Consider the following 22,943-nt stretch of genomic DNA (forward strand, 5'->3'; position numbering starts at 1 on the left):
TCATCCAGAAGGCGAGGTCAGTACAGGTGCATCAAAGCTGGGACCGAGAGACTGAAAAACAGCTTCTATCTCAAGGCCATCAGACTGTTAAACAGCCACCACTAACAGTGAGTGGCTGCTGCCAACACACTGTCATTGACACTGACCCAACTCCAGCCATTTTAATAATGGGAATTGATGGGAATTATGTAAATATATCACTAGCCACTTTAAACAATGCTACCTTATATAATGTTACTTACCCTACATTATTCATCTCATATGCATACGTATATACTGTACTCTACATCATCGACTGCATCCTTATGTAACACATGTATCACTAGCCACTTTAACTATGCCACTTTGTTTACTTTGTCTACACACTCATCTCATATGTATATACTGTACTCGATACCATCTACTGTATGCTGCTCTGTACCATCACTCATTCATATATCCTTATGTACATATTCCTTATCCCCTTACACTGTGTATAAGACAGTAGTTTTGGAATTGTTAGTTAGATTACTTGTTGGTTATCACTGCATTGTCGGAACTAGAAGCACAAGCATTTCGCTACACTCGCATTTAACATCTGCTAACCATGTGTATGTGACAAATAAAATTTGATTTGATTTTGATGAGGAGGTGGATAGGAGGAATAGAGAGAAGATGAGAAGGGGGAGAGGAGGGATAGAGAGAAGATGAGGAAAAATAGAGATAAAATGAGGAGGGGGAGAGAAGGAATAGAGAGAAGATGAGGAGGTGGAGAGAGAAGATGAGGAGGTGGAGAGGGGGAATGGAGATAATATGATGAGGAATAGAAAGAAGATGAGGAGGTGGAGAGGAGGAATAGAGAGAGGATGAGGAGGTGGAGAGTAGGAATAGATTATATGAGGAGGGATAGAGAGAAGATGAGGTGGTGGAGAGGTGGATTAGAGAAGATGAGGAGGTGGAGAGAGAAGATGAGGTGGAGTGGAGGAATAGAGAGAATATGAGGATTTGAGAGAAGATGAGGAAGTGGAGAGTGTCACGACTTCTACCGAAGTCGGTCCCTCTCCTTGTTCGGGTGATGTTCGGCGGTCGACATTGCCGATTTTCTAGCCATCACTGATTCATTTTTCATTTTCCATCGGTTTTGTCTTGTCTTCCTTCACACCGGGTTCCAATCCCATTAATTATATGTTGTGTATTTAACCCTCATGTCCTCGTTGGAGATTGTTTGATTGTATGTTAGTGCTAGTATGTGTTGGTGCACAACAGGTTTTGTACCCATTTTATTATAATCTTTTGGTATATTTTGGTTTTTGGAGTTTGTTTGTGAGTTCTTATTAAATGACTCCGTTTATACCAAGTTCGTTCTCCTGCACCTGACTTCCCTGCCACCAACACGCACACCTTACAGAGAGGACGAATCGAGAGAAGATAAGGAGGTTAGACGAGGAATAGATAGAAGATGAGGTGGACAGAGAAGATGAGGAATAGAGAGAATATGATGAGGAATAGAGAGAAGATGAGGGGGAGGGATGTGCGAGGTAGGAGGTTGTAGTGCATCATCATCATGACTAGGGGGTGGGCCGTCATTGTAAATAAGAATCCTAACTGACTTGCCTAGTAAAATAAAGGTTCAATTAAAATAAATAAATAAATGACTCATGTATAGAGCGTAGTTGTATTCATTGCCTTCATTAGCGTTCCACTTCCGGAAGTGGATTCATCTGAAGTTTGTTTGTGCTCAACTCCCACCTTCCAAGAGGCAGTAGTATCAATTTGGCTTTGTTGATCCTAAGTACACATTTCCGTCCCATCGTCTTGGTTTTAGAACTACTGCCAGTGACTAGAGATATTTCTATTACCAGTCCCAGGCCTCTTATGTGGCATTTAGTCCTAGTTGCACCTGTATCTCATGCCCTAATAAAAGTATCCTACTGTTTAACTGCAGTTATGTTTCTCTATTCTTCTTAGTGCTGTCCTTCAGTGGTTAATCATTGTTCTGGTCAACCAATATGCACCACTTGTAGAATGGGGCGCTTCCCATGCTATTTAAATAACTCGTAACACTTCTAGAGCTGTAGTCCGTGCCCTTTTACTGTCCGTTCATCAGGGGGAATACACAGAAATACCTCCGCCACTCTGGGGTGCAAGATGCCACAGTGGATTGCTTCCACTGATTTCACATATGACCTGCGCTCAGAAATATTCTCTAGCCTGGTCCCAGATCGGTTTATACTTTTGCCTACTCCACTATCATTGTCAAGCCATGACAATTCCATAAGGAGCTGGCAAGAGAGAAGAAACAGACTGGCATCCAGGCTAGACAGTCTCCAGACCCCCCACACAAATTTGTCCTTTCCCTTCATCCGGCTTTTCTCTGAAGATCCTTGAGTGATCTCTCTCTCCATACCTTGCTCTCTCCCTCCCTCTCTCTCTCTGTCTAGCGCTGGAGCAGAGGCTGATTGGAGCTGATGTGACAATGGCATTGTCCCTGTTGAATTAATGTGTCCCTGGGGTGCTATCATCCCTCTAATGGCCTGAACACGTTGCTTTTATGGGTGGAGGAGGGGGGCTGGTGCATTGTTGTGGGAGTGGGAAATAGAGGATATAGGAAGAAGAACAAGACCACAGAGTAATGCATGGAGAGATGTAGCTAGTTAGCGAAAGGTTTAGAGCCACACAGAGTTGTGGTGGACATAGAGACCGAGAGTGTCCGTGTTCTGAGGCTCAGAGGTGTTCAGAGAGCGACGGTGTTTCTCTTGCCTTATCAATGTCGTAATGATGTCTGTGGTTGAGTTATTGTACTTAAGTGGCGATGCTGATGCATCGTTGCACATATTTGTATCTGTTTCTATGTTTTTGTCTGCACAGGGGAACTCAGAGTTCCATGCTCAGACAGTGACCTCCGTCTTGCTGTTGGTGGAGTAGCTCTTATGCCTGGTGTGGTGGTAGGAGGATGGGTGGCTGTACGGCACAGGGTGGTTGAACAGCTCCGGGAAATTCTCTACACTGTGCTGTCTCCTGGTGGAGTAGGCATGCCGCTGGGCCGAGATGTGCCCAGGGTGGGAGGTCTGCCTCTGGATGTGGCGTCCACTGGTGTCCCAGGCTTTGAAGGCTGAGCTGGAGAACAGGGGGTGGCTGGTGGTCTTGGGTAAACAGGACCTCTCCAGGTGGCTCTGGGGGATGGAGATGGAGAGGGGGGCGTGGAGGTTGTGCTGGGAGGAGAGCTGGTGGTGGTCTTGGTGTAGGTAGGACTTGTCTTTGGGGTGCAGGGAGATGGGCTGGAAGGCTGAAGGTCCTGCCTGGTACTGGGAGAAGTCCATCAAAGGGTAGCTCTTATAGTAGCCCCCAGAGGCAGTGTCTGCTGCAGAGAGAGAGAGAGAGAGAGTGAGAGAGAGAGAGAGAGAGCGCTGTGGGTTTGAGTCATAATATTGCTTTCACACAGATGATTGTAGCTTTCACTTTCGAATGAAGCACCATAGTTGGGGTCAATTCCATTTAATTCTTTATTTGTATTGTAGAATGGTACTGAAGACATCAAAACGATAAAATAACACATATGGAATCATGTAATAACCAAAAAAGTGTTAAACAAATCAAAATATATTTTATATTTGAGATTCTTCAAAGTAGCCACCCTTTGTTTTGGTGACAGCTTTGCACTCACTTGGAATTCTCTCAACCAGCTTCAAATTGAATGCTTTTCCAAGTCTTGAGGGTGTTTCCACATATGCCGTGCACTTGTTAGCTAGTTTTCCTTCAGAGTTCCAACTCATCCCAAACCATCTCAATTGGGTTGAGTTGGGTGATTGTGGGTGCAGCAAGTAGCCTAGTGGTTAGAGCGTTGGGCCAGTAACCGAAAGGTTGCTCGATCGAATCCCGGAGCTGACAAGGTAAAAATCTGTCATTCTGTCCCTGAACTAGGCAGTGGCAGCCTGTTCCTAGGCCGTCATTGTAAATAAGAATTTGTTCTTAATTGACTTGCCTAGTTAAATAAAAACCATTTTGGAGGCCAGGTCATCTGATGCAGCACTCCATCACTCTCCTTCTTGGTCAAATAGCCCTTACACAGCCTGGAGGTGTGTTGGGTCATTGTCCTGTTGAAAAACAAATGATAGTCCCACTAAGTCCAAACCAGATGGGATGGTGTATCCCTGAAGCCATGCTGGTTAAGTGTGCCTTGAATTCTAAATAAACCACAGATAGTGTCACCAGCTTCACCATGGTTCCCACCATGCTTCACGGTGGGAACCACACATGCGGAGATCATACGTTCATCGACTCTGCGTCTCACAAAGACATGGCGGTTGGAAACAAAAATCAAAGGACAGATTTCCACCGGTCTAATGTCCATTACTCGTGTTTCTTGGCCCAAGCAAGTCTCTTCTTATTATTGGTGTCCTTTAGTAGTGTTTTCTTTGCAGCAATTCAACCATGAAGGACTGATTCACACAGTCTTCTCTGAACAGTGGTGAAGCATTTATTTGGGCTGCAATTTCTGAGGCTGGTAACTCTAATTAACTTATCCTCTGCAGCATTGATAACTCTGGGTCTTCCTTTCCTGTGGCGTTCCTCATGAGAGCCAGTTTCATCATAGCGCTTGATGGTTTTTGTGACTGCGCTTTCAGAGTTCTTGAAATTTTCCAGATTGACTGACCTTCACGTCTTAAAGTAATGATGGACTGTCGTTTCTCTTTGCTTATTTGAGCTGTTCTTGCCATAATATGGACTCAGTCCTTTACCAAATAGGGCTATCTTCTGTATACCACCCCTACCTTGTCACAACACAACTGATTGGGTCAAACACATGAAGAAGGAAAGAAATTGTGTGTGTGTGTGTGTGTGTGTGTGTGTGTGTGTGTGTGTGCGTGTGTGTGTGTGTGTGTGTGTGTGTGTGTGTGTGTGTGTGTGTGTGTGTGTGTGTGTGTGTGTGTGTGTGTGTGTGTGTGTGTGTGTGTGTGTGTGTGTGTGTGTGTGTGTGTGTGTGTGTGTGTGCGTGTGTGTGTGTACCTATAAGCGTATGCATGTGTGTGAGCGTGTGTGTCATCTCCAGGTCTCTGTCAGGTCAGATCAGCGTTGTCTGCCAGCGTTGTCTGCAAGGCGATGTGTGTGATGCCTGGATGCTCATTAGAGCCGCTGAGAGACATCTATGACAGTGAATTGGAGTGAATGCTTCAGAGAGGAACTCCGAGTGCATTTTGGGTTTGGAATACTTTCAATTCAACTCTGCTCAGTGAATCATCCCTCTCTCCCTGAAAAGTAGACTGTGGAGTGACAGAGGTTTCTGTCCTTTTCTGTGGCGAGGTTTCTCTTCAGTCTGTCAGTGTGGATGGTGTGTTCTGTCCCAAAACACTGCCAAAATGTTGCTTCAGTCACACTGCCATAACGTTGCTTCAGTCACACGTTGCTTCAGTCACACTGCCATAATGGTGCTTCAGTCACACTGCCATAACGTTGCTTCAGTCACACTGCCATAACGTTGCTTCAGTCACACTGCCATAATGGTGCTTCAGTCACATGTTGCTTCAGTCACACTGCCATAACATTGCAACAGTCACACTGCCATAACGTTGCTTCAGTCACACTGCCATAACGCTGCTTCAGTCACACTGCCATAACGGTGCTTCAGTCACACTGCCATAACGGTGCTTCAGTCACATATTGCTTCAGTCACACTGCCATAACATTGCTTCAGTCACACTGCCATAACGGTACTTCAGTCACATGTTGCTTCAGTCACACTGCCATAATGGTACTTCAGTCACATGTTGCTTCAGTCACACTGCCATAACGGTGCTTCAGTCACATGTTGCTTCAGTCACACTGCCATAACGATGCTTCAGTCACACTGCCATAACATTGCTTCAGTCACACTGCCATAACGGTGCTTCAGTCACTCTGCCATGACGTTGCTTCAGTCACATGTTGCTTCAGTCACACTGCCATAACGGTGCTTCGGTCACACTGCCATAACGGTGCTCAGTCACATGTTGCTTCAGTCACACTGCCATAACGTTGCTTCAGTCACACTGCCATAACGTTGCTTCAGTCACACTGCCATAACGGTGCTTCAGTCACATGTTGCTTCAGTCACACTGTCATAACGGTGCTTCAGTCACATGTTGCTTCAGTCACACTGCCATAACGTTGCTTCAATCACACTGCCATAATGTTGCTTCAGTCACACTGCCATAACGTTGCTTCAGTCACACTGCCATGATGTTGCTTCAGTCACATGTTGCTTCAGTCACACTGCCATAACGTTGCTTCAGTCACATGTTGCTTCAGTCACAATGCCATAACGGTGCTTCAGTCACATGTTGCTTCAGTCACACTGCCATAATGGTGCTTCAGTCACATGTTGCTTCAGTCACACTGCCATAACATTGCTTCAGTCACACTGCCATAACGCTGCTTCAGTCACACTGCCATAACGGTGCTTCAGTCACACTGCCATAACGGTGCTTCAGTCACACATTGCTTCAGTCACACTGCCATAACGTTGCTTCAGTCACACTGCCATAACGGTACTTCAGTCACATGTTGCTTCAGTCACACTGCCATAATGGTACTTCAGTCACATGTTGCTTCAGTCACACTGCCATAACGGTGCTTTAGTCACATGTTGCTTCAGTCACACTGCCATAACGATGCTTCAGTCACACTGCCATAACGTTGCTTCAGTCACACTGCCATAACGGTGCTTCAGTCACACTGCCATAACGTTGCTTCAGTCACTCTGCCATGACGTTGCTTCAGTCACATGTTGCTTCAGTCACACTGCCATAACGGTGCTTCGGTCACACTGCCATAACGGTGCTCAGTCACATGTTGCTTCAGTCACACTGCCATAACGTTGCTTCAGTCACACTGCCATAACGTTGCTTCAGTCACACTGCCATAACGGTGCTTCAGTCACATGTTGCTTCAGTCACACTGTCATAACGGTGCTTCAGTCACATGTTGCTTCAGTCACACTGCCATAACGTTGCTTCAATCACACTGCCATAATGCTTTGCTTCAGTCACACTGCCATAACTGCCATTGCTTCAGTCACACTGCCATGATGTTGCTTCAGTCACATGTTGCTTCAGTCACACTGCCATAACGTTGCTTCAGTCACATGTTGCTTCAGTCACAATGCCATAACGGTGCTTCAGTCACATGTTGCTTCAGTCACACTGCCATAATGTTGCTTCAGTCACACTGCCATAACGTTGCTTCAGTCACACTGCCATGATGTTGCTTCAGTCACATGTTGCTTCAGTCACACTGCCATAACGGTGCTTCAGTCACACTGCCACAACGTTGCTTCAGTCACACTGCCATGACGTTGCTTCAGTCACATGTTGCTTCAGTCACACTGCCATAACGTTGCTTCAGTCACACTGCCATAATGTTGCTTCGGTCACACTGCCATAACGTTGCTTCAGTCACATGTTGCTTCAGTCACACTGCCATAACGGTGCTTCAGTCACATGTTGCTTCAGTCACACTGCCATGACGTTGCTTCAGTCACATGTTGCTTCAGTCACACTGCCATAACGTTCCTTCAGTCACACTGCCATAACGTTGCTTCAGTCACACTGCCATGACGTTGCTTCGGTCACATGTTGCTTCAGTCACACTGCCATAACGTTGCTTCAGTCACACTGCCATAACGGTACTTCAGTCACACTGCCATAACGTTGCATCAGTCACACTGCCATGACGTTGCTTCAGTCACATGTTGCTTCAATCACACTGCCATGACATTGCTTCAGTCACACTGCCATAACGGTGCTTCAGTCACACTGCCATAACGTTGCTTCAGTCACACTGCCATAACGGTGCTTCAGTCACATGTTGCTTCAGTCACACTGCCATAACGTTGCTTCAGTCACACTGCCATAACGTTGCTTCAGTCACACTGCCATAGCGGTGCTTCAGTCACATGTTGCTTCAGTCACACTGCCATAACGTTGCTTCAGTCACACTGCCATGCCGTTGCTTCAGTCACACTGCCATAAAGTTGCTTCAGTCACACTGCCATAACGTTGCTTCAGTCACACTGCCATAACGTTGCTTCAGTCACACTGCCATAACGTTGCTTCAGTCACACTGCCATAGCGGTGCTTCAGTCACATGTTGCTTCAGTCACACTGCCATAACGTTGCTTCAGTCACACTGCCATAACGGTACTTCAGTCACACTGCCATAACGTTGCATCAGTCACACTGCCATGACGTTGCTTCAGTCACATGTTGCTTCAATCACACTGCCATGACATTGCTTCAGTCACACTGCCATAACGGTGCTTCAGTCACACTGCCATAACGTTGCTTCAGTCACACTGCCATAACGTGTGCTTCTGTCACATGTTGCTTCAGTCACACTGCCATAACGTTGCTTCAGTCACACTGCCATAACGTTGCTTCAGTCACACTGCTTCATAGCGGTGCTTCAGTCACATGTTGCTTCAGTCACACTGCCATAACGTTGCTTCAGTCACACTGCCATGCATAACTGGTACTTCGTGCTTCTTCAGTCACACTGCCATGACGGTGCTTCAGTCACACTGCCATAACGTTGCTTCAGTCACACTGCCATAACGTTGCTTCAGTCACACTGCCATAACGTTGCTTCAGTCTGCCACTGCCATAACGGTGCTTCAGTCACATGTTGCTTCAGTCACACTGCCATAACGGTGCTTCAGTCACATGTTGCTTCAGTCACACTGCCATAACGCTGCTTCAATCACACTGCTATAATGTTGCTTCAGTCACACTGCCATAACGTTGCTTCAGTCACATGCCATTGCTTCAGTCACACTGCCATAACGTTGCTTCAGTCACACTGCCATGACGCTTCAATCACACTTGCTTCAGTCACATGTTGCTTCAGTCACACTGCCAAAACATTGCTTCAGTCACACTGCCATAACGGTGCTTCAGTCACATGTTGGTCACACTGCCATAATGGTGCTCAGTCAAATGTTGCTTCAGTCACACTGCCATAACGTTGCTTCAGTCACACTGCCATAACGTTGCTTCAGTCACACTGCCATAACGGTGCTTCAGTCACATGTTGCTTCAGTCACACTGCCATAACGTTGCTTCAGTCACTGCTTATTGCTTCAGTCACACTGCCATAACGGTGCTTCAGTCACATGTTGCTTCAGTCACACTGCCATAATGTTGCTTCAGTCACACTGCCATAACGTTGCTTCAGTCACACTGCCATAACGTTGCTTCAGTCACACTGCCATAACGTTGCTTCAGTCACACTGCCTTCAGTCACATGTTGCTTCAGTCACACTGCCATAACGTTGCTTCAGTCACACTGCCATAACGGTGCTTCAGTCACATGTTGCTTCAGTCACACTGCCATAACGTTGCTTCAGTCACACTGCCATAGCGCTGCTTCAATCACACTGCCATAATGTTGCTTCAGTCACACTGCCATAATGTTGCTTCAGTCACACTGCCATAACGTTGCTTCAGTCACATGTTGCTTCAATCACACTTCCATGACGTTGCTTCAGTCACACATAACGTTGCTTCAGTCACACTGCCATAACGGTGCTTCAGTCACATGTTGCTTCAGTCACACTGCCATAACGGTGCTTCAGTCACATGTTGCTTCAGTCACACTGCCATAACGGTACTTCAGTCACATGTTGCTTCAATCACACTTCCATGACGTTGCTTCAGTCACACTGCCATAACGTTGCTTCAGTCACACTGCCATAACGGTGCTTCAGTCACATGTTGCTTCAGTCACACTGCCATAACGCTGCTTCAATCACACTGCCATAATGTTGCTTCAGTCACACTGCCATAACGTTGCTTCAGTCACACTGCCATGACGTATCTTCAGTCACATGTTGCTTCAATCACACTTCCATGACGTTGCTTCAGTCACACTGCCATAATGTTGCTTCAGTCACACTGGCATAACGGTGCTTCAGTCACATGTTGCTTCAGTCACACTGCCATAACGCTGCTTCAATCACACTGCCATAATGTTGCTTCAGTCACACTGCCATAACGTTGCTTCAGTCACACTGCCATGATGTTGCTTCAGTCACATGTTGCTTCAATCACACTGCCATGACGTTGCTTCAGTCACACTGCCATAACGGTGCTTCAGTCACACTGCCATAAAGTTGCTTCAGTCACACTGCCATAACGGTGCTTCAGTCATATGTTGCTTCAGTCACACTGCCATAACACTGCTTCAATCACACTGCAATACTGTTGCTTCAGTCATTTTGCCATAACGTTGCTTCAGTCACACTGCCATGACGTTGCTTCAGTCACATGTTGCTTCAGTCACACTGCAATAACGTTGCTTCAGTCACACTGCCATAACGGTACTTCAGTCACACTGCCATAACGTTGCTTCAGTCACACTGCCATAGCGGTGCTTCAGTCACATGTTGCTTCAGTCACACTGCCATAACGTTGCTTCAGTCACACTGCCATAACGGTACTTCAGTCACACTGCCATAACGTTGCATCAGTCACACTGCCATGACGTTGCTTCAGTCACATGTTGCTTCAATCACACTGCCATGACATTGCTTCAGTCACACTGCCATAACGGTGCTTCAGTCACACTGCCATAACGTTGCTTCAGTCACACTGCCATAACGGTGCTTCTGTCACATGTTGCTTCAGTCACACTGCCATAACGTTGCTTCAGTCACACTGCCATAACGTTGCTTCAGTCACACTGCCATAGCGGTGCTTCAGTCACATGTTGCTTCAGTCACACTGCCATAACGTTGCTTCAGTCACACTGCCATGCCGTTGCTTCAGTCACACTGCCATGACGGTGCTTCAGTCACACTGCCATAACGTTGCTTCAGTCATACTGCCATAACGTTGCTTCAGTCACACTGCCATAACGTTGCTTCAGTCACACTGCCATAACGGTGCTTCAGTCACATGTTGCTTCAGTCACACTGCCATAACGGTGCTTCAGTCACATGTTGCTTCAGTCACACTGCCATAACGCTGCTTCAATCACACTGCTATAATGTTGCCTCAGTCACACTGCCATAACGGTGCTTCAGTCACATGTTGCTTCAGTCGCACTGCCATAACGTTGCTTCAGTCACACTGCCATGACGTTGCTTCAGTCACATGTTGCTTCAGTCACACTGCCAAAACATTGCTTCAGTCACACTGCCATAACGTTGCTTCGGTCACACTGCCATAATGGTGCTCAGTCAAATGTTGCTTCAGTCACACTGCCATAACGTTGCTTCAGTCACACTGCCATAACGTTGCTTCAGTCACACTGCCATAACGGTGCTTCAGTCACATGTTGCTTCAGTCACACTGCCATAACGGTGCTTCAGTCACATATTGCTTCAGTCACACTGCCATAACGCTGCTTCAATCACACTGCCATAATGTTGCTTCAGTCATACTGCCATAACGTTGCTTCAGTCACACTGCCATGACGTTGCTTCAGTCACATGTTGCTTCAGTCACACTGCCATAACGTTGCTTCAGTCACACTGCCATAACGGTGCTTCAGTCACATGTTGCTTCAGTCACACTGCAATAACGTTGCTTCAGTCACACTGCCATAGCGCTGCTTCAATCACACTGCCATAATGTTGCTTCAGTCACACTGCCATAATGTTGCTTCAGTCACACTGCCATGACGTTGCTTCAGTCACATGTTGCTTCAATCACACTTCCATGACGTTGCTTCAGTCACACTGCCATAACGTTGCTTCAGTCACACTGCCATAACGGTGCTTCAGTCACATGTTGCTTCAGTCACACTGCCATAACGGTGCTTCGGTCACATGTTGCTTCAGTCACACTGCCATAACGGTACTTCAGTCACATGTTGCTTCAATCACACTTCCATGACGTTGCTTCAGTCACACTGCCATAACGTTGCTTCAGTCACACTGCCATAACGGTGCTTCGGTCACATGTTGCTTCAGTCACACTGCCATAACGCTGCTTCAATCACACGGCCATAATGTTGCTTCAGTCACACTGCCATAACGTTGCTTCAGTCACACTGCCATGACGTATCTTCAGTCACATGTTGCTTCAATCACACTTCCATGACGTTGCTTCAGTCACACTGCCATAATGTTGCTTCAGTCACACTGGCATAACGGTGCTTCAGTCACATGTTGCTTCAGTCACACTGCCATAACGCTGCTTCAATCACACTGCCATAATGTTGCTTCAGTCACACTGCCATAACGTTGCTTCAGTCACACTGCCATGATGTTGCTTCAGTCACATGTTGCTTCAATCACACTGCCATGACGTTGCTTCAGTCACACTGCCATAACGGTGCTTCAGTCACACTGCCATAACGTTGCTTCAGTCACACTGCCATAACGGTGCTTCAGTCATATGTTGCTTCAGTCACACTGCCATAACACTGCTTCAATCACACTGCAATACTGTTGCTTCAGTCATTTTGCCATAACGTTGCTTCAGTCACACTGCCATGACGTTGCTTCAGTCACATGTTGCTTCAGTCACACTGCAATAACGTTGCTTCAGTCACACTGCCATAACGGTACTTCAGTCACACTGCCATAACGTTGCTTCAGTCACACTGCCATAGCGGTGCTTCAGTCACATGTTGCTTCAGTCACACTGCCATAACGTTGCTTCAGTCACACTGCCATAACGGTACTTCAGTCACACTGCCATAACGTTGCATCAGTCACACTGCCATGACGTTGCTTCAGTCACATGTTGCTTCAATCACACTGCCATGACATTGCTTCAGTCACACTGCCATAACGGTGCTTCAGTCACACTGCCATAACGTTGCTTCAGTCACACTGCCATAACGGTGCTTCTGTCACATGTTGCTTCAGTCACACTGCCATAACGTTGCTTCAATCACACTGCAATACTGTTGCTTCAGTCATTTTGCCATAACGTTGCTTCAGTCACACTGCCATGACGTTGCTTCAGTCACATGTTGCTTCAGTCACACTGCAATAACGTTGCTTCAGTCACACTGCCATAACGCTGCTTCAATCACACTGCCATAATGTTGCTTCAGTCACACTGCCATAATGTTGCTTCAGTCACACTACCATGACGTTGCTTCAGTCACATGTTGCTTCAATCACACTTCCATGACGTTGCTTCAGTCACACTGCCATAACGTTGCTTCAGTCACACTGCCATAACGGTGCTTCAGTCACATGTTGCTTCAGTCACACTGCCATAACGGTGCTTCAGTCACATGTTGCTTCAGTCACACTGCCATAACGGTACTTCAGTCACATGTTGCTTCAATCACACTTCCATGACGTTGCTTCAGTCACACTGCCATAACGTTGCTTCAGTCACACTGCCATAACGGTGCTTCAGTCACATGTTGCTTCAGTCACACTGCCATAACGCTGCTTCAATCACACTGCCATAATGTTGCTTCAGTCACACTGCCATAACGTTGCTTCAGTCACACTGCCATGACGTTGCTTCAGTCACATGTTGCTTCAATCACACTTCCATGACGTTGCTTCAGTCACACTGCCATAATGTTGCTTCAGTCACACTGGCATAACGGTGCTTCAGTCACATGTTGCTTCAGTCACACTGCCATAATGGTGCTTCAGTCACATGTTGCTTCAGTCACACTGCCATAACGCTGCTTCAATCACATTGCCATAATGTTGCTTCAGTCACACTGCCATAACGTTGCTTCAGTCACACTGCCATGACGTTGCTTCAGTCACATGTTGCTTCAATCACACTGCCATGACGTTGCTTCAGTCACACTGCTATAACGGTGCTTCAGTCACACTGCCATAAAGTTACTTCAGTCACACTGCCATAACGGTGTTTCAGTCACATTGCCATAACGGTGCTTCAGTCAGATGTTGCTTCAGTCACACTGCCATAACGTTGCTTCAGTCACACTGCCATAACGGTACTTCAATCAGATGTTGCTTCAGTCACACTGCCATAACGATGCTTCAGTCACACTGCCATAACATTGCTTCAGTCACACTGCCATAACGGTACTTCAATCAGATGTTGCTTCAGTCACACTGCCATAACGATGCTTCAGTCACACTGCCATAACATTGCTTCAGTCACACTGCCATAACGGTGCTTCAGTCACACTGCCATAACGTTTCTTCAGTCACACTGCCATGACGTTGCTTCAGTCACACTGCCATAACGTTGCTTCAGTCACACTGCCATAACGTTGCTTCAGTCACATTGCCATAACGGTACTTCAATCAGATGTTGCTTCAGTCACACTGCCATAACGATGCTTCAGTCACACTGCCATAACATTGCTTCAGTCACACTGCCATAACGGTGCTTCAGTCACACTGCCACAACGTTGCTTCATTCACACTGCCATGACGTTGCTTCAGTCACACTGCCATAACGTTGCTTCAGTCACACTGCCATGACGTTGCTTCAGTCACACTGCCATAACGATGCTTCAGTCACACTGCCATAACATTGCTTCAGTCACACTGCCATAACGTTGCTTCAGTCACATTGCCATAACGGTGCTTCGGTCACATGTTGCTTCAGTCACACTGCCATAACGGTGCTTCAGTCACATGTTGCTTCAGTCACACTGCCATAACGCTGCTTCAATCACACTGCCATAATGTTGCTTCAGTCACACTGCCATAACGTTGCTTCAGTCACACTGCCATGACGTTGCTTCAGTCACATGTTGCTTCAGTCACACTGCCATAACGTTGCTTCAGTCACACTGCCATAACGGTGCTTCAGTCACACTGCCATAACGTTGCTTCAGTCACACTGCCATAACGATGCTTCAGTCACATGTTGCTTCAGTCACACTGCCATAACGGTGCTTCAGTCACATGTTGCTTCAGTCACACTGCCATAACGTTGCTTCAGTCACACTGCCATAACGGTACTTCAATCAGATGTTGCTTCAGTCACACTGCCATAACGATGCTTCAGTCACACTGCCATAACGGTGCTTCAGTCACACTGCCATAACATTGCTTCAGTCACACTGCCATGACGTTGCTTCAGTCACACTGCCATAACGTTGCTTCAGTCACACTGCCATAACGTTGCTTCAGTCACATTGCCATAACGGTGCTTCAGTCAGATGTTGCTTCAGTCACACTGCCATAACGATGCTTCAGTCACACTGCCATAACATTGCTTCAGTCACACTGCCATACTGGTGCTTCAGTCATTTTGCCATAACGTTGCTTCAGTCACACTGCCATGACGTTGCTTCAGTCACACTGCCATAACATTGCTTCAGTCATAACGTTGCTTCAGTCACACTGCCATAACGCTGCTTCAGTCACACTGCCATAACATGGTTGCTTCAGTCACACTGCCATAACGTTGCTTCAGTCACACTGCCATAACGTTGCTTCAGTCACACTGCCATAACGTTGCTTCAGTCACACTGCCATAACGTTGCTTCAGTCACACTGCCATAACGGTACTTCAATCAGATGTTGCTTCATCACACTGCCATAACGTCACTGCCATGTTGCTTCAGTCACACTGCCATAACATTGCTTCAGTCACACTGCCATAACTGGTCACTGCCACTTCAATGCCAGATGTTGCTTCAGTCACACTGCCACTGCCATAACGTCACATGCTTCAGTCACACTGCCATAACATTGCTTCAGTCACACTGCCATAACGGTGTTGCTTCAGTCACTGCCATAACGTTGCTTCAGTCACACTGCCATGACGTTGCTTCACACTGCCAGTCAGTCACACTGCCATAACGTTGCTTCAGTCACACTGCCATAACGTTGCTTCAGTCACATTGCCATAACACTTCAGTCAGATGTTGCTTCAGTCACACTGCCATAACGATGCTTCAGTCACACTGCCATAACATTGCTTCAGTCACACTGCCATTGCTTCAGTCACACTGCCATAACGTTGCTTCAGTCACACTGCCATGACGTTGCTTCAGTCACACTGCCATAACGTTGCTTCAGTCACTGCTTCCATGACGTTGCTTCAGTCACACTGCCATAACGTTGCTTCAGTCACACTGCCATCAACATTGCTTCAGTCACACTGCCATAACGTTGCTTCAGTCACATTGCCATAACGGTGCTTCAGTCACATGTTGCTTCAGTCACACTGCCATAACGTTGCTTCAGTCACATGTTGCTTCAGTCACACTGCCATAACGTTGCTTCAGTCACACTGCCATAATGTTGCTTCAGTCACACTGCCATAACGTTGCTTCAGTCACACTGCCATGACGTTGCTTCAGTCACATGTTGCTTCAGTCACACTGCCATAACGTTGCTTCAGTCACACTGCCATAACGGTGCTTCAGTCACACTGCCATAACGTTGCTTCAGTCACACTGCCATAAATGCTTCAGTCACACTGCCATAACGTTGCTTCAGTCACACTGCCATAACGGTGCTTCAGTCACATGTTGCTTCAGTCACACTGCCATAACGTTGCTTCAGTCACACTGCCATAACGCTGTCACTTCAATCAGATGTTGCTTCAGTCACACTGCCATAACGATGCTTCAGTCACACTGCCATAACGATTGCTTCAGTCACACTGCCATAACATTGCTTCAGTCACACTGCCATGACGTTGCTTCAGTCACACTGCCATAACGTTGCTTCAGTCACACTGCCATAACGTTGCTTCAGTCACATTGCCATAACGGTGCTTCAGTCAGATGTTGCTTCAGTCACACTGCCATAACGATGCTTCAGTCACACTGCCATAACATTGCTTCAGTCACACTGCCATAACGGTGCTTCAGTCACACTGCCATAACGTTGCTTCAGTCACACTGCCATGACGTTGCTTCAGTCACTGCCATAACTGCTTCAGTCACATGTTGCTTCAGTCACACTGCCATAACGTTGCTTCAGTCACACTGCCATAACGGTTGCTTCAGTCACACTGTGCTCAGTCACACTGCAGTCACGTTGCTTCAGTCACACTGCCATAACGTTGCTTCAGTCACACTGCCAGTAACGTGCCATAACGGTGCTTCAGTCACACTGCCATGACGGTGCTTCAGTCACACTGCCATAACGTTGCTTCAGTCACACTGCCATAACGTTGCTTCAATCACACTGCCATAACGGTTGCTTCAGTCACACTGCCATAACGTTGCTTCAGTCACACTGCCATGACGTTGCTTCAGTCACACTGCCATAACGTTGCTTCAGTCACACTGCCATAACGTTGCTTCAGTCACACTGCCATGACGGTGCTTCAGTCACACTGCCATAACGTTGCTTCAGTCACACTGCCATAACGGTGCTTCAGTCACATGTTGCTTCAGTCACACTGCCATAACGGTGCTTCAGTCACATGTTGCTTCAGTCACACTGCCATAACGCTGCTTCAATCACACTGCCATAATGTTGCCTCAGTCACACTGCCATAACGGTGCTTCAGTCACATGTTGCTTCAGTCACACTGCCATAATGTTGCTTCAGTCACACTGCCATGACGTTGCTTCAGTCACATGTTGCTTCAGTCACACTGCCATAACGTTGCTTCAGTCACACTGCCATAACGTTGCTTCGGTCACACTGCCATAATGGTGCTCAGTCAAAAGTTGCTTCAGTCACACTGCCATAACGTTGCTTCAGTCACACTGCCATAACATTTCTTCAGTCACACTACCATAATGTTGCTTCAGTCACACTGCCATAACGGTGCTTCAGTCACATGTTGCTTCAGTCACACTGCCATAACGTTGCTTCAGTCACACTGCCATAACGGTACTTCAGTCAGATGTTGCTTCAGTCACACTGCCATAACGATGCTTCAGTCACACTGCCATAACATTGCTTCAGTCACACTGCCATAACGGTGCTTCAGTCACACTGCCATAACGTTGCTTCAGTCACACTGCCATGACGTTGCTTCAGTCACACTGCCATAACGTTGCTTCAGTCACACTGCCATAACATTGCTTCAGTCACATTTGCAATAACGTTGCTTCAGTCACACTGCCATAACGGTGCTTCAGTCAGATGTTGCTTCAGTCACACTGCCATAACGATGCTTCAGTCACACTGCCATAACATTGCTTCAGTCACACTGCCATAACGGTGCTTCAGTCACACTGCCATAACGTTGCTTCAGTCACACTGTCATGACGTTGCTTCAGTCACACTGCCATAACGTTACTTCAGTCACACTGCCATAACGTTGATTCAGTCACACTGCCATGACAGTGCTTCAGTCACACTGCCATAACGTTGCTTCAGTCATACTGCCATAACGTTGCTTCAGTCACACTGCCATAACGTTGCTTCAGTCACACTCCCATAACGGTGCTTCAGTCACATGTTGCTTCAGTCACACTGCCATAACGTTGCTTCAGTCACACTGCCATGACGTTGCTTCAGTCACATGTTGCTTCAGTCACACTGCCATAACGTTGCTTCAGTCACACTGCCATAACGCTGCTTCAATCACACTGCCATAATGTTGCTTCAGTCACACTGCCATAACGTTGCTTCAGTCACACTGCCATGACGTTGCTTCAGTCACATGTTGCTTCAATCACACTTCCATGACGTTGCTTCAGTCACACTGACATAATGTTGCTTCAGTCACACTGGCATAACGGTGCTTCAGTCACATGTTGCTTCAGTCACACTGCCATAACGGTGCTTCAGTCACATGTTGCTTCAGTCACACTGCCATAACGCTGCTTCAATCACACTGCCATAACGTTGCTTCAGTCACACTGCCATAACGGTGCTTCAGTCTCATGTTGCTTCAGTCACACTGCAATAACGGTGCTTCAGTCACATGTTGATTCAGTCACACTGCCATAACGTTGCTTCAGTCACACTGCCATAACAGTACTTCAATCAGATGTTGCTTCAGTCACACTGCCATAACGATGCTTCAGTCACACTGCCATAACATTGCTTCAGTCACACTGCCATAACGGTGCTTCAGTCACACTGCCATAACATTGCTTCAGTCACACTGCCATAACGGGGCTTCAGTCACACTGCCATAACGTTGCTTCAGTCACACTGCCATGACGTTGCTTCAGTCACACTGCCATAATGTTGCTTCAGTCACACTGCCATAACATTGCTTCAGTCACACTGCCATAACGGTGCCTCAGTCACACTGCCATAACGTTGCTTCAGTCACACTGCCATGACGTTGCTTCAGTCACACTGCCATAACGTTGCTTCAGTCACACTGCCATAATGTTGCTTCAGTCACATTGCCATAACGGTGCTTCAGTCAGATGTTGCTTCAGTCACACTGCCATAACGATGCTTCAGTCACACTGCCATAACGTTGCTTCAGTCACACTGCCATAACGGTACTTCAATCAGATGTTGCTTCAGTCACACTGCCATAACATTGCTTCAGTCACATTGCCATAACGGTGCTTCAGTCACACTGCCATAACGTTGCTTCAGTCACACTGCCATGACGTTGCTTCAGTCACACTGCCATAACGTTGCTTCAGTCACACTGCCATAACGTTGCTTCAGTCACATTGCCATAACGGTGCTTCAGTCAGATGTTGCTTCAGTCACACTGCCATAACGATGCTTCAGTCACACTGCCATAACATTGCTTCAGTCACACTGCCATAACGGTGCTTCAGTCACACTGCCATAACGTTGCTTCAGTCACACTGCCATGACGTTGCTTCATTCACACTGCCATAACGTTGCTTCAGTCACACTGCCATAACGTTGCTTCAGTCACACTGCCATGACGGTGCTTCAGTCACACTGCCATAACGTTGCTTCAGTCATACTGCCATAACGTTGCTTCAGTCACACTGCCATAACGTTGCTTCAGTCACACTGCCATAACGGTGCTTCAGTCACATGTTGCTTCAGTCACACTGCCATAACGGTGCTTCAGTCACATGTTGCTTCAGTCACACTGCCATAACGCTGCTTCAATCACACTGCCATAATGTTGCCTCAGTCACACTGCCATAACGGTGCTTCAGTCACATGTTGCTTCAGTCACACTGCCATAACGTTGCTTCAGTCACACTGCCATGACGTTGCTTCAGTCACATGTTGCTTCAGTCACACTGCCATAACGTTGCTTCAGTCACACTGCCATAACGTTGCTTCAGTCACACTGCCATAACGGTGCTTCAGTCACACTGCCATAACGTTGCTTCAGTCACACTGCCATGACGTTGCTTCAGTCACATGTTGCTTCAGTCACACTGCCATAACGGTGCTTCAGTCACACTGCCATAATGTTGCTTCAGTCACACTGCCATGACGTTGCTTCAGTCACATGTTGCTTCAGTCACACTGCCATAACGTTGCTTCAGTCACACTGCCATAACGGTGCTTCAGTCACATGTTGCTTCAGTCACACTGCCATGACGTTGCTTCAGTCACATGTTGCTTCAGTCACACTGCCATAACGTTGCTTCGGTCACACTGCCATAACGTTGCTTCAGTCACATGTTGCTTCAGTCACACTGCCATAACGGTGCTTCAGTCACACTGCCATAACATTGCTTCAGTCACACTGCCATGACGTTGCTTCAGTCACACTGCCATAACGTTGCTTCAGTCACACTGCCATAACGTTGCTTCAGTCACATTGCCATAACGGTGCTTCAGTCAGATGTTGCTTCAGTCACACTGCCATAACGATGCTTCAGTCACACTGCCATAACATTGCTTCAGTCACACTGCCATAACGGTGCTTCAGTCACACTGCCATAACGTTGCTTCAGTCACACTGCCATGACGTTGCTTCAGTCACACTGCCATAACATTGCTTCAGTCACACTGCCATAACGTTGCTTCAGTCACATTGCCATAACGGTGCCTCGGTCACATGTTGCTTCAGTCACACTGCTATAACGGTGCTTCAGTCACATGTTGCTTCAGTCACACTGCCATAACGCTGCTTCAATCACACTGCCATAACGGTGCTTCAGTCACACTGCCATAACGTTGCTTCAGTCACACTGCCATGACGTTGCTTCAGTCACACTGCCATAACGTTGCTTCAGTCACACTGCCATAACGTTGCTTCAGTCACACTGCCATGACGGTGCTTCAGTCACACTGCCATAACGTTGCTTCAGTCACACTGCCATAACGGTGCTTCAGTCACATGTTGCTTCAGTCACACTGCCATAACGGTGCTTCAGTCACATGTTGCTTCAGTCACACTGCCATAACGCTGCTTCAATCACACTGCCATAATGTTGCCTCAGTCACACTGCCATAACGGTGCTTCAGTCACATGTTGCTTCAGTCACACTGCCATAATGTTGCTTCAGTCACACTGCCATGACGTTGCTTCAGTCACATGTTGCTTCAGTCACACTGCCATAACGTTGCTTCAGTCACACTGCCATAACGTTGCTTCGGTCACACTGCCATAATGGTGCTCAGTCAAAAGTTGCTTCAGTCACACTGCCATAACGTTGCTTCAGTCACACTGCCATAACATTTCTTCAGTCACACTACCATAATGTTGCTTCAGTCACACTGCCATAACGGTGCTTCAGTCACATGTTGCTTCAGTCACACTGCCATAACGTTGCTTCAGTCACACTGCCATAACGGTACTTCAGTCAGATGTTGCTTCAGTCACACTGCCATAACGATGCTTCAGTCACACTGCCATAACATTGCTTCAGTCACACTGCCATAACGGTGCTTCAGTCACACTGCCATAACGTTGCTTCAGTCACACTGCCATGACGTTGCTTCAGTCACACTGCCATAACGTTGCTTCAGTCACACTGCCATAACATTGCTTCAGTCACATTTGCAATAACGTTGCTTCAGTCACACTGCCATAACGGTGCTTCAGTCAGATGTTGCTTCAGTCACACTGCCATAACGATGCTTCAGTCACACTGCCATAACATTGCTTCAGTCACACTGCCATAACGGTGCTTCAGTCACACTGCCATAACGTTGCTTCAGTCACACTGTCATGACGTTGCTTCAGTCACACTGCCATAACGTTACTTCAGTCACACTGCCATAACGTTGATTCAGTCACACTGCCATGACAGTGCTTCAGTCACACTGCCATAACGTTGCTTCAGTCATACTGCCATAACGTTGCTTCAGTCACACTGCCATAACGTTGCTTCAGTCACACTCCCATAACGGTGCTTCAGTCACATGTTGCTTCAGTCACACTGCCATAACGTTGCTTCAGTCACACTGCCATGACGTTGCTTCAGTCACATGTTGCTTCAGTCACACTGCCATAACGTTGCTTCAGTCACACTGCCATAACGCTGCTTCAATCACACTGCCATAATGTTGCTTCAGTCACACTGCCATAACGTTGCTTCAGTCACACTGCCATGACGTTGCTTCAGTCACATGTTGCTTCAATCACACTTCCATGACGTTGCTTCAGTCACACTGACATAATGTTGCTTCAGTCACACTGGCATAACGGTGCTTCAGTCACATGTTGCTTCAGTCACACTGCCATAACGGTGCTTCAGTCACATGTTGCTTCAGTCACACTGCCATAACGCTGCTTCAATCACACTGCCATAACGTTGCTTCAGTCACACTGCCATAACGGTGCTTCAGTCACATGTTGATTCAGTCACATAACGTTGCTTCAGTCACACTGCCATAACAGTACTTCAATCAGATGTTGCTTCAGTCACACTGCCATAACGTTGCTTCAGTCACACTGCCATAACATTGCTTCAGTCACACTGCCATAACGGTGCTTCAGTCACACTGCCATAACATTGCTTCAGTCACACTGCCAATCAGATGTTGCTTCAGTCACACTGCCATAACGTTGCTTCAGTCACACTGCCATAATGTTGCTTCAGTCACACTGCCATAACATTGCTTCAGTCACACTGCCATAACGGTGCTTCAGTCACACTGCCATAACGTTGCTTCAGTCACACTGCCATAACGTTGCTTCAGTCACACTGCCATAACGTTGCTTCAGTCACACTGCCATAACGTTGCTTCAGTC

The 22,943-nt window shown here is 47.0% G+C and overlaps 1 protein-coding gene across 1 annotated transcript in view; it reads right to left on the reverse strand.

The window, feature by feature from the left end:
- Positions 1 to 2,335: 2,335 nt before the first annotated feature.
- LOC118361447 (protein shisa-9-like) overlaps positions 2,336 to 22,943 on the reverse strand; it is a 53,883-nt gene continuing 33,275 nt past the window's right edge. The window contains exon 5 of the mRNA XM_035741391.2: positions 2,336 to 3,340. Coding sequence (XP_035597284.1) covers positions 2,868 to 3,340 — 473 coding nt within the window. The 3' untranslated portion in view covers positions 2,336 to 2,867. The remainder of the gene's footprint in view (positions 3,341 to 22,943) is intronic.

This window comes from Oncorhynchus keta, chromosome 2 (genome assembly GCF_023373465.1).
Source record: "Oncorhynchus keta strain PuntledgeMale-10-30-2019 chromosome 2, Oket_V2, whole genome shotgun sequence".
In the NCBI taxonomy this organism is placed as follows: Eukaryota; Metazoa; Chordata; class Actinopteri; order Salmoniformes; family Salmonidae; genus Oncorhynchus; species Oncorhynchus keta.